This window comes from Danaus plexippus (assembly GCF_018135715.1).
Source record: "Danaus plexippus chromosome 3 unlocalized genomic scaffold, MEX_DaPlex mxdp_30, whole genome shotgun sequence".
Lineage (NCBI taxonomy): Eukaryota > Metazoa > Arthropoda > Insecta > Lepidoptera > Nymphalidae > Danaus > Danaus plexippus.
Window position 1 is genome coordinate 2597241 of NW_026869845.1, and position 13619 is coordinate 2610859.

Genomic DNA, 13619 nt, shown 5'->3' on the forward strand with positions numbered 1-13619 from the left:
AACTCTTTTGTGATTATATTATTTAAATAAATTACCATCATCACTATAAATAGCCGATGATTTATGTCGCATTTCAGTTAAATTATAATTTTAAGTTAAAGTATTTTAATAACCTTTCCCATTAAAACACATTATTTTCTAGATCTGATGAAATATAGCAAAGTGGTCACCTTTTAAAAAATACTGATGAACCTGATGTGCCCCAATGCGGATCATTTTATATTATGCTATTTACTCACCTGCTAGTAAACTTTGCGTATCCTAAACAACCAAAACAAAAAAAGGTCAATAGCTTCCAAACCACAATTATAAAGTATGATCAGTGATTTATCTAGTTTCTTTGTTTGGGGAGACAATCAAACATTGTCTTTTCAATTAAATTACTATTCAAATGCAGAGTATCCATTGATTTTTTCTCGTTATTTATACTATTATAGTAAACTCAAATAAATTCTAAGAAATGTCTTTTTAAAATAGGTATTCGGCAAGGAACTCTCTTCGCCTTGTTCTATGTATGTTTTGTCGGGTCGTGTATTGAAGTCGTGATTTAGTACGAGCCAAAAAATGTCCCCCCACTTCTTTGAACTTAATGGAAAGACATGAACAAAAACCACATGGCTAAAATCAATCAAGTCAGTCTTGTATATAGTTGTAAAGTAGCTCCAAACTTTCAGTGTACATTTCCTCGCATTCGGACGAACCCTCCTTCCCGGTGTACATAGCAAAATACTGGAACCATTTGGCTAGCTTATGTTTCCACCCGCATATTATTTGGATCTCTTCATGTCTTCAACGTACCAGTGAAAAGGCTTTTACTGGATTTCAGTGCTTTGGCATCTACATGTTAATTTTTACTTACTATCGGTAAAGATAGTGAGGTAAAATTAACATGCTAGGCACTATCCAGCCTGTGGTGAAATATATATATTTAAATTTAATCGTTACGGTTTTTCGTTCAATACTGAATGCCATGACAAACGAATTTAACGAGGTTGGTACATTTCATGTTAATAGCGATTATTTATTTTGCTTCTCAATAATAAAAATATTGAAATAACTTATTATAAAATTTCCGAAGATATAACAAATAAAAGATAGAGACTCCAGTCGAACTCTCATCCTTTAAATATCGTAAGCAATACAATTGACGGGGATGAGTAGACTTCAATATAATTATTTTTCCTATTTCATTGTGCCGTATACTCGTATAGAGTATTGTGAGGTAGTGCTGCTGAAATCAAATCAAATTTCATATTATAATACAGAACTGTGAAGTTATATATGGAATGAGTACTCGAGATTCCTTGCAAGAATTCAAAATTAAATTTTACTCTCCGGCTGCAACACAAAATATCTATTGTGTAAGATATTTCTTATATAATTGTTTGTTTATGCTGACACATGAATAAATTATAGACCAATATTAACACATATATAACTAGTCTTAATATATATGTAAAAACTTTTTTCTCTTTTTTTTATTATTTTAAATTTGGAACACGTATATTATGTTAAAAATTCTTTCGATACTACGCCATTTCTCATATTTTTAGTGTCCTTCATAAAATTACAATATGTAATGATGTACTTACTAATGAAACTAGGATTGCAGTGGTCGTGGTCAAAACCCGAAAATCCTGATAAAGCCATTAGGAAGCGATAAGGACTTTTCTTTAGGGTTTCAGAGTTATATTTTCAGAGAAATACCAAGCTTCTCTTGTAAAACAAGTAGATATTGATACGATTCAGTGCGTTCAAATGATGATTTTATAAAATTGTAATCGGAAAGAACTCCCAAGGACTTTTCCCGTTTTCGATGCCACAATACCTATCAAAACCTCGAAAGTATAACTAAATTTAAAATATTGACGATGCAATTCTCAACAACATACAATAGTTATACATAATTATAATAATAGAACAAAATTTTTCTTCTCTTGCGAATATACATTTTTGTTCAGCCCACGTATTACCACATTTCTGTTTAAATAATATCTAAGATGACAATATGAATTGTGTCTGAAAATTTACTTTATATTTGGACTATTTTTTATAATATTCTATATCATTTCTGTCACACTTAATCAGAAAAAAGGATAAATATTGCATAAATTAATTAATTATAATTTATAAAATGAGATATTTTTTTATCAAGTTTACGCAGCTCTATTATTTTACAAGTAACGACATTAGCAGCAATCAGTTCACACACGAATACTCTTGCTATCACTTGTACAGTTTGTTATATTGTTATTTACGTATTTATTATGTGGGATAAGGTGTTTCTTGTTATTCTTGTGATGGTGTTGACTTACATTTCAAAGAAAATAATTAAAAGGGAACCTAATAGAATAAAATTTTATTGCTACTATTTTATTTTCTACATTTACGGAATATTCGTGTCCAGCATTGTGTGGCCCTTTTTCTTATTTAATCCTAAAAGCGTAAAAAATGCACAGTAAGTCACATTTTATTTAGCACAAATTATGACAATGACGACGAATTCTTTTTTAGATAGATTCAAAAACATGTAATGTTTTTATTTCTTTAAAAATTACTATTTATTTAGATTTTAAAATGACATATAACGACCTTTTATAATGTAATAATTCAATGGAACTTCTAAAACGGGAAGTGACCTTGGTCCTGTGGGTGGTGCGGCTTATGACATTGTCATGGCTCTAATCTTGTTATTAATGAACTTATCAAATTCAATAAGCGCTGTAGGCACAATCATTCCGTTTTCATAAATCCTTACCTCCTTACCTTCGCCATAAAAATGAAAGTAGTATTATTCGGATTTACTACGCGGATTTTATTATTTAAAAACTACATAATCCCGACGTTTCGGTTACTTTGCAGCAACCGTGATCACGGGCAGACGAGGTAGTAGATCCGCGTAGTAAATTCACATAATACTAGTTTCATTTAAATGAATACTCGCGAAAATCTTAGATCTCATTACTTCGCCCTAAAATTTAATGCATAAAGAAAAACGGCACCAGGAACATAAAATCCTATTGATTTAAATATTCCTTACGATATATTATATGTACATAATATATTGAAAAATTTGAACTGTCAGAAGTAAATATATTAAACCGGGCCTAAAATATCTATAATGTATGAAAATGTATATTAGGTATTAGAATTACTTTTCAAGAATATGATAATTCAAACACGTAACCATTTCTTTGCAAATACTAAAAATTAATATTAGTGTGATGGGTTACCTTAAAGTAAAAGATATTTTAATATTATATACATGAGTAATTTAATAATAGTTAATGATCAGCCCAAATTTATTTTATTCTTTTTTTTACTATCACTGTCATATATAAAATAAATTTGTCATGTCATATAATTACTTAAACAAGTATCTGCGCATAAACCGTTTGATATTTATTTTTTTACTTCTCCTAATCTTCTATAAAAATTGATATCATTAAAACCGATAGTCATGTCCATTTGATAAGGATCCATGACAATTGAAATAATTAACAAAATAAAATCCTTGAGAAAAATTATAATAAATGATAAATTATTATAATTTTAATTAAACCAAAATACTCCAATTTTAGTAAAAAAAAAACGACGCTGTCTACTTCGCCCAGCTAACAATCTATTAAGATATTAAACATATATTATGGACTAGATTGCTCATTAGTATCAACAAATAAACATATAACGTTTAGTGGCCATCTGTATGGATTTCTCGTAACTTTTTCTCATGTAATTTTCATTACCGGCACAGTACCTCTGGTTTATTCATAGAGCAATTTAGAGAAGAAAGAGTTCCGTATGAAACAGTCAAACCCGAATCTATCGGGTATTGTATGTTTATTTTACGTGTAACAAAATATGTACAATACGAATCTGATAAAACAGATATAATATTTAAATTGATAAATGTGATAAAGTCCACTAGATTATATCGGCGTTTTTCAGACCTTGACTGCCAAAATGAGTGTGTTGCCTGCGCTCCGTGTGTGGTATGAGGCTTTCCCAAACCGGAAAATAAAGCGTTCATCATATATCAGTATTATTAATGTATCACGCAAAAGATAATCAAAGTATCATTACAGACGAAAAAGTTACGTGAAGATTTAATATACATTGTTACTAAAACCAAAGATTTTATGAATACCGGTTGAATCACGATCTGCTATAACAATATAATAAAATTATAAAATTACAATAATATTTTTTCTTGCGAATTCAATTCTATTTTTAGATTTGGTGCAAATCTTTTAAAACACGTGACAAAAATATATGGCTTGCAATGGCAACTGCGTAATGGCGACATTTTGGCTGAGGATAGAGGCGCCGTTATTGTTTCTAACCACCAATCGTCTTTGGATGTTCTAGGTATGATGTAACATAGCTCTGATTTACGTGAAAAGAGTTTGTATTCGTTAAAACTTACGAGATTATTATTGTTAAGTTTTCAAAATATTTTTTACACGCCAGTACTCCATTTTTTTTTAAACTATAAACCCATTAGTGTCACTTTAGACATATTAATATTTATTTGCGTATAAAACTAAACATCATAATCATAAAATAAAACACATAAAATTTAAACATTTAGTTTTAACGATGGAAAGTCAATAGACAATCAAATCCTTTTAAAATAAATTCGAGAACAAGTTTTAACCGACTACGTACTCGACATTGTTAAAAAATTTATAACAGTTATACCATTTTCGTGTTTAAAAAATATATACCTTTGTTAAAAACATAAGAAAAGGGTCATAGAAAATTCAAAATTTCAAATAGTTTTTATATTCGATTTTCAGGGATGTTCAACATTTGGAATATTATAGGCAATTTAGCCCCTGTGGCTAAAAAGGAGATATTTTATATTTGGCCCTTTGGATTAGCAGCTTATCTTGCTGGTGTCGTGTTTATTGATAGAAGAAATTCAAAAGGTGCTTATCAAACACTTCAAAAAACAACTGATGTTATGGTTAAAAATAAGGTACGTAATAACCTTAATATAATTACTTACTCTTATACGTGCTATTTATAATTATAGAAACTATTTTTTATTTTTTATTGTGCCACTGTATAATGATTTAAATGAAAAAATCTCTAATTACCATTTTTTAATAATACAAAATTAAAAATTCATTATTCTGAATATTTAAAAAAATTACAAGCGAGGCAGGCATTATTATATAGTTTCGTTTATTTTGTAGACGAAACTTTGGTTATTTCCTGAAGGGACAAGAAACAAATGCTACGACAAAATGCTACCTTTTAAAAAAGGAGCATTCGCGATCGCCGTTGCCGCTCAAAAACCAATAATACCAGTAGTTTTTTCTCCTTATTATTTTATTAATGAAAAGAAATATATATTCAACAAAGGTTTGTATTATTATTATATTATTCTCTTGACGGTTATGCCTTTAAATAATATTGTACAACCAAATTATTTGATATATTTATTGGTTATGAAATAAATGAACAATAAATCAATCACAACAAACTAGAAACAAACACTTGAAGTACCCTTTTTTTATTTTATAAAGCCATAAATGTTAACGTAAATTATATTTTTATACTAAGGCTTATTATCTTAGATTAGCTAAAAATATTCTTAGGAGATATGTTATCAATCTATACCTGATATTTTTCTATCCATTTAACCGTTATCATTTATCTAAAATTGTGATTGAACGGAATGTAATTAGCTACGCTACAATTTTTTCATTGTTTATCTATAATATTAACCATAACATTATCAGTTTTGATAACTAAATGTTTCCTTCCTTAAACTTAACTTATATCGGTAATGTTATTGACAATTTTAACGTAATTTTTTTAACAACTGATATTAATGACGTTTGAACCTTGGTGACCAATGTCATTCTGTTTGGGAACCCATTAAGTTATACATTTATCTTACATATATTTGGTTACGTCATCGTCGCAAAGTACCATTTTCCCTTTTAATATATTACCCACTAATATCTCGTCAGCCTTTACATTGTTTGAACAGACCTGACTAGTTTTATTAAATACATTTATAGTTTCATTACTATCACGTTAACATGGACTGACAGAGTATGAGTTTGAGTTTTTGGTAATATTATTTTTTTATTGTTATAAATCTGCAGGCCACATAGTAATGCAATGCCTGGAGCCCGTGTCTACTGAAGGATTGACAGCCGATGACGTGCCAGAACTTATCAGAAGAGTTCACAGTCAAATGGAAAAGACATACAAAGAACTTACAAAAGAAATTGTTAGCTCTCTACCATCGGACTATCCACACCCAATAGTTAATATGTAGTATTAAAGTAATCTTAGATAGATAAGGCGTATATAATAAGGATTTATTTTTTATATATTATTTTATAATCCCTTACTTAGTGGTATTATAAAAACTATACATTAGAACAATATTTATATGTAAATGACTTTTTTACATGACGATCGTTTTTTAAGTATTTAATGTTAAATAAAAAATAAACCTATGTATGAAGATTTTTATATCAAATGTTTATTTTGTGGAACTAACATTACAATTTTTTATATTAATAATATTTACTTTTGTAATATTATAATGTCCAAAATGTTATTTGGAAAAAAAAATTAACACCAATAGGTATACAACCTTTTGGCTTTATCTTTAGCGTCAAAACGTCTCCCGGTCTAAACAATGTCCTAGATTGAACACCGGTTCTTAAACCTTTGTACGATCTGTATAAACAGGCTGTGTAATTAAGAAAAGACTTTTTTTTTATTTTTTATCAAATTTATTTATTTCATTTTGTTATGAGCTCTTTTTGCGTCTGCAAAGACTAAAGAAATTATGACGTTATTGTTTATCGAACTTGATGCCCAGAAAAATTATTACTTAAAAAAAAATAATAAGATAATTTCATATACTTCATCTAGTCACGGGTTACAGGCGATTCAAAACTTTTATAATAGGTTAAAATCTAAGTCGATTCCTTGAACTTTTTCCAGGAATCGAATATGATTTCAGTTTTAATCTCTGTCAAGGTCAATAATTGTACTAATTGAGGTCTTTAAGTCTCTAATATTATGTCAACTCAATCGTCGTTCAAGAACATCCAAGTGTAAAGGGCAAGACTCGTTCAGAATAAAATTTGTAATAATCCTACTTCCAAAGTAAATTCTGAAAAAGAATCTAAACTGATTCTTAATATTTTCACCTTATCGATTTATCCATGTGGTCCTTTTGACAAAAAAAACTATACATAACCGACTCATTTTATATCTTTCTTTATAGTTTTATTAAAAAAAAAAAACATTATAACCTATCCTTGATTTATAAAAATCTACAAAAATAACTGTTCCTTCACTATGAATAATGGAGGCTAAAATTAAGAATATTGACTATCTAATAGTAGTTTATAAGGAAGGGATTCTGTGTTCGTACCTACCAACTACTTACATCTGGTTGTACCTACCAAAATAATAAATAGTATTAAAAAAAAGATATATATTTGAGTTTTTGTTTTACTTTAAGATTAATATTTTTGTAAAATCACAAGTATAATAAATAAAAATAATATTTTCTACGATATAACTTTAATTCGAACATATTATCATAAGTACATCCGGGTGCTAGCGCCAGCTAGTGGTGATATAAGAATTACTATACGTCACCCCGTCAATGTCACTTAAAATTGTTTAACTTCTAGCTCCTTGCTCACTGCTTCCAAAATTACATGAAAACGATTTTTCGTTAGCATAGACACGAATGTTTTTCAATAATGGATATTTATTCCATATCAAAAAATATTTTGTAATTATCTTTATAATTGTATTATTGTAATTGTATTTTAAGTATGCTCCATATTTTAAATCATCTTAAATTTTTATACAATATCAGTCTTTTAAAAGCTTTTGAACGGCGAACTTTGTATTTGATATAAAATGAAATTGGCATAGAATAAGTAAATCAGTCTTATAATTATTCATATACAATTAATTTAATGTTATTAGTCTAAAAACGTACTGAAGGTGAACTGCTTTATTCTATATTCGAGTATAAGTTAAAATAGTCAATACTACATAGCAGTATGTATTTTAATCTGCGTTGTTGCGCTTGTCGTTGTCAAGAAGTATTGTCTTTGTATTTTAAAATTAACAATCTATATAGTATTGAGTTCAGTAGTGTTCAAACAAATAACAGGTTCAAACCGGGTCTTAGCGATGTATTTACTTTTTAATTCAGCCTTTTTATGAAGATTATTTAATCAATATTTGATTAATAATTTTATGTAACAACCTGAATGTACAGTGTTGTTTAGTTCGATACATTGGTGAAAGAGTAAATAAAAATTCAAATATAGGTTTATTAAAAAAATAAACAATATATTTTCGGCAGCCCTAAAACATACTTTAACTATGCAATTTTGCTGTTAGCTGACTCATATATCAAATTACTGTAATTTATTGATTGAAGTATAAGTATTCTATTAAAATGTGGGATAAAGTTATATACGTTTTTATGATAACAGTTGCAACATATATATTAAAGCAACTCTTTTCTGAAACACCTAACTATGTCAAGTTTCAGTCAAAATTTTTAGTATTTTACATATGGGCTTCAGTTGTGTCTTTGTTCTTGATGCCATTTTTTGTGTTTACTCCTAAAAATGTCAAGAATTCACTGTGAGTATACTTTGTTTTATTTATAGTTTTGTTTAACAGGCTAGAGAAATAATGTCATTAATTTTTCAGTTTTGGGACACAAATAATAAAGCATGTAACAAAATTAATAGAGGTAAAATGGCATTTAAGAAATGGCAAAGTTCTGTCTGAGGACAGAGGAGCTGTAATTATATCAAATCACCAATCATCTATTGATATACTGGGTAAGAAAAAATCTTGCTCTTATAATTAAGATTTATTAAAATTAAGGGTACAATAATCAGCTACATGTATATAACACAGTGCTATACACAATATCACTTCATTTATTGATTAATAAAATAAAATATAGATATTTTAGTAAATTGGTATTACTAATAAAATATTCATGTATAACATCTCAATAAGGAAATAGTTACACTTGTTAATATTTGCTTATTTAGTAATGAGATATAAGACTTCCACGAGTTTTATTCATTTAAATGAAACTAATATATTTTCCGATATACTATGTGGATTTTATTATTTTAAAACTACATAATCACAACGTTTTGGTTACTTTTCAGCAAGTTGCTGAATAAATGCTTATTTAGTAGTTACTAGGAAAAATAATAAAAAAAAGTTATTTATTACCAGAGAAATATAATCAAACGAAACAATACCTACATTTTAACTATGCTTTAATTTTCAGGTATGTTTAACATATGGCATGTAGCTGTTAAAATAGCAGCTGTAGCAAGGAAAGAGCTGTTCTATGTATGGCCGTTTGGTCTGGCAGCATACCTTGCTGGTGTCGTGTTCATTGATAGAAACAATTCAAAAGACGCATACAAAACACTTAAGGCCACTTCCGAGGTCATGATCAAGAATAAGGTGAAAAAGTTACTTCTTTATAATACATACTATACTCAGACAAAATTATGTTCTATAAAGTCCTAATGATTATATATTGTTATATTTAGTAGGCCCGAAAAGATAGTTTTTATTGAATATGAGATCATATGTTAACATAGACTATGCTATGAGAGTATTTATTTTAAAGTCTTGTACACTTACATCTGCATACCGATTAATGTAGCAACATCAAATTAAGAAAAAAGCTTTGAATTCTCTAGAATTATAAAAAAAATCTTTTTATATATTTCTTTTCTTAATTAAAATTATGTTTTACAATCATAAATTATAATTCTTAATTAGATAAAATTTTTGCACTAAGTAAGGAGTTATTATATTAATTTAAATGCATCATGGCCGAAAAATGTTTTATGTTAATTTATTCATATTTAGTAATTCATGTATTTAATTACCCATACCTAATTTCATAAAAATATATCACAAACATTAAAATTCAAACCGCTACATAGTATAATTTTAAATGTAAAAAAATACCGTCTCTATTTTTACAGACAAAAATCTGGTTATTCCCAGAAGGAACGAGGAATAAAAATATTACATCATTGTTACCTTTTAAGAAGGGAGCATTTAATATAGCTGTGGCCGCTCAAGTACCTATTATACCAGTCATCATATCTCCATACTACTTCATTAATACAAAGAAATATATTTTTAATAAAGGTAAGCAATTAATATTTTAATTTATTCTAAGAAAACTATGATACAAAAATTATTAACTATAATTTTTGGATAGTTTACTATGGAGGTTTACTATTATTTCATTGAGTACATTGCAATGTATTGTAATTACTTATGAGTATTATAAGATACTTGGTTTTAATAAAAAATTAATGATTTTATAGTAATATATACAGTATACATTGAAATATCTTTTCAATTAAAAACTTAATTACTTTCAAGTTTGCTGTCATTCAATTTTAATGTTTTATACAAACATTAAATATTATAGTGCTTATTAAGGAACCGCTAATCACACAAGTGTATTTTATTTCTTAATTTTTGAAATACCTTTTATATATATAGCATTTTATATGATATTTCTAGGTCATGCCATCATGCAGTGTTTAGAACCAATTCCAACGAAGGGTCTTACAATGGATGATGTGCCGCAACTCAAAGATAGAGTTCAGAATATAATGGAGCTGGCTTACAAGGAACTTTCAAAAGAAGTCTTGAGTTTATTGCCGCCTAATTATCCTTTAGTTGGTCAGGACTGATTTTTTTTATTATATCTCATAGTATGAAGTTTCAATGAGTGTGTAGTAGACCTTATCTATCAGTTACTTCTGTATAATTGCACTTTTTATTGCCATTTATATGTATTTTGTAATTTTTATAGTAATGTGATTATTATAGGTTAATCATTTTAATACAAATATACCCATCTCTTAATATTTTTTTTATCATATTCAACTATATTATTAAAATATTCTCTTTAAGTTTATTTTTAAACACCAGATGGTGTTGTTTAGTTAATCTATATATGAATTATAAATACCTAGACTTAAGAATGTATGCTTCATATTCATGTCTTATTTGTAAAAAAGTTTTTTACTTCAACATTCTCTGAGTGTGGATCTTATTAAAGTGAATTTTATAAAACTTTAATGCATATATAAGAAATTAAAATGTATCACTTTCAAATTGTTACTTTTCCAAAATATAACTTATATAAAAGATTTTTTAACAACCTGTGTATATTATAGTGGGAAACATAAACAAAAATATTAAAAACTGTGATAAAAAAAAAAATATGATTGAATTTAGATTTCATTTTTAAACTAGTCCTTTAATATTGAACCTTATTTAAATAATTGATGTTAGAAAAAAATGTGTTCTATTTTTAAAAATTTGATACAGACTATTGATATGTAATGTTTGTAATCCGATATAAATGTTTAAACTAACATAATTCACCGAATCTTAGAAAGTAATCAATTGCACAATGCAATGAGTTCTAAGTAAAAGGTGCACTGAATACTAAATATTTTTACGTCATGTACCCATCAGTATTTCGAAAGTAATTGGGCTGTGGAATAATTACGAATGATATGTAAAGAAAAACGTGATTTATTGTTTTTACTTTTATGTGATATACTTTGTGTTTTATTGTTAAGCTGTTCAAGAACAATGTGTTTTGATGTTGAAACTCATTGCAATTGTACCGAACTTGTAATTTGTGACCTCTGCTGTTGGATCACTTGTACGACATTTCTGAATATTTGAATTATCTTTAATTGTGTATCCAACATTATTAACATTGAGTGATGATTAAGGAACAATATTGTTTTCATCACAACATAATGATGTATAAAATCTTTTTGTTGCCCATTACCTCTATACTTAACGACTATATTTATGGATCTAGATTTTTATTATCTATCCGGCAAACGTGCAAATAATATTTAATTTATAATGAGAATATTTACTCTATTATAAATGGACATAAATTTTATTTGTGGCACCACAGACGGATTATTTTATTGAATTTACTTTTTATACGGCAAGGAAATGAACATTTCGTGAATGGTGTCATCATTGCCGTTTTTATAGTCATTTATATATGAGAAAATTTATAAATATTTAGTTAGTAATTTATATGTATATTGCCAAAGAGGGCCCAGTATTGTCTTTGACGTTAGTATTGGATTTTTATCAATTCATATATGTACTTTTATTTTTAGTCTTTTAACAACGTATTCTTACATGTTTTGGAGTGGTAATATTATTTGTGAGATGGGAATATCAAAAAATTATTAAGATTTTAAAGCAAATGATTGTCAAAAACTTAAAAAGATTATTTTAAACATGTCATTTACTATATATGTACTCTGTATTTAATACTCTTTAAAATTTGAAATTAATTTACCTAGCGCTGACGGTTAACGGTTTTATCATTAAAATATTATCGGTCATTTAATTTTAAACATCTGCTTTTATTTTAAGAAAGTTATCTTAATTTAAATCATTCTAGTCTAAATTGATCAACTCAATGTATTGGCATGTGAATCAGTAAATAATTCAAATGGATCGTAATGTATTTTATAAAACATAGATGACTGTATAAAGGAAGTTTTAAATATAAATCAAATTGTATATTTTAATAGTAACTAAAAAGTGTAATTCAGCTTCCCTAAAACTTGTCTGTCGAGTCTGTGCCTCCGGATGGAAAATTAAAAAAAAATTGGACGTTTCCTTCACCATTTGTATTAAGTCTTTATATTGGATTGATTCCATCATTTTATAAACGACATTCTGAATTTTTGTTCAAATTAAACTGTATACATCTAGTGTATGAAATGTCAAACTTCCAAGAATCTTCAGAAGAAGAATAATACAAAACTATGTAAAAAAATTATATAACAATATTATATCGATGTTCTTAATGTTTTAAATGTATGTTTACCAATATATGAACATTTATTAACATAAGCAAAATTTACTTTAAGCAGATTGATATTATATATGCTATATTTGTGTGAACTACCTAGGATAAGTCTTAATCGAGATCGTCAACGTCATCTTATAGCCAATCGACTGCAATATATATATTGCTGGTAAGACACACAGATAAAAAACCATTCTTATAATATTTTTTCGAGATTATTAAAGTTAGGCAATGGTCTTAAATATACATCCAAAAATTTATTAAAAATGTAATTTTTAATTAAGAAGCCAATGCATTTAGTATCATATAAATATACAGCAGCAATCCTTAATAAAGTATGACGTCATATGATGAATGCAATTTATTTTTTGTATGAAAATATGTGTTCATGTTGCAATAGTTCACTCAAACTAGATACAGCTGTATTATTATATGTATATTATTAGTTATTATGACAGTATTGATGTAAGACTTCTAGTGTACATTCGGTAGTTTTGTTTCATTATATTCTTATAATCTTAACATGCTTTTTTAAATATTGTGATGTCTATATCTATACTTATATATCGTGTATGTAATATCAGATAGGTGAATATTTTTTCATATATTTTATTATATGTGGACAATCTTATTAAATGTTTACGTACAAAAACGGCGTTATCATTTAATAAATACAATAATA

General features: G+C 27.2%; 2 protein-coding genes across 2 annotated transcripts; both read left to right on the forward strand.

Annotated features, from left to right (window-relative positions):
* Window positions 1–2204: 2204 nt before the first annotated feature.
* LOC116766991 (1-acyl-sn-glycerol-3-phosphate acyltransferase beta-like) lies at window positions 2205–7461 on the forward strand. Its single transcript, XM_032657138.2, has 5 exons — window positions 2205–2458; window positions 4235–4368; window positions 4800–4981; window positions 5202–5370; window positions 6123–7461. Exons 1-5 carry the CDS (start codon window positions 2268–2270, stop codon window positions 6296–6298), a joined length of 852 nt encoding a protein of 283 aa, XP_032513029.2. The 5' UTR covers window positions 2205–2267; the 3' UTR covers window positions 6299–7461.
* Window positions 7462–8095: 634 nt separating this feature from the next.
* LOC116767683 (1-acyl-sn-glycerol-3-phosphate acyltransferase alpha-like) lies at window positions 8096–13589 on the forward strand. The gene is made up of 5 exons (XM_032658527.2): window positions 8096–8655; window positions 8725–8858; window positions 9326–9507; window positions 10041–10209; window positions 10594–13589. Exons 1-5 carry the CDS (start codon window positions 8465–8467, stop codon window positions 10764–10766), a joined length of 849 nt encoding a protein of 282 aa, XP_032514418.2. The 5' UTR covers window positions 8096–8464; the 3' UTR covers window positions 10767–13589.
* Window positions 13590–13619: the final 30 nt, after the last annotated feature.

Excerpts from the sequence above, each read along its gene's own strand:
- LOC116766991 (XM_032657138.2), top strand. The coding sequence starts at position 2,268 with ATGTGGGATAAGGTGTTTCTTGTTATTCTTGTGATGGTGTTGACTTAC. Across the intron at positions 2,459-4,234 it reads AAAAGCGTAAAAAATGCACA|ATTTGGTGCAAATCTTTTAA; the intron begins GTAAGTCACATT and ends TTCTATTTTTAG. Across the intron at positions 4,369-4,799 it reads ATCGTCTTTGGATGTTCTAG|GGATGTTCAACATTTGGAAT; the intron begins GTATGATGTAAC and ends TTCGATTTTCAG.
- LOC116767683 (XM_032658527.2), top strand. The coding sequence starts at position 8,465 with ATGTGGGATAAAGTTATATACGTTTTTATGATAACAGTTGCAACATAT. Across the intron at positions 8,859-9,325 it reads ATCATCTATTGATATACTGG|GTATGTTTAACATATGGCAT; the intron begins GTAAGAAAAAAT and ends TTTAATTTTCAG. Across the intron at positions 9,508-10,040 it reads AGGTCATGATCAAGAATAAG|ACAAAAATCTGGTTATTCCC; the intron begins GTGAAAAAGTTA and ends CTATTTTTACAG.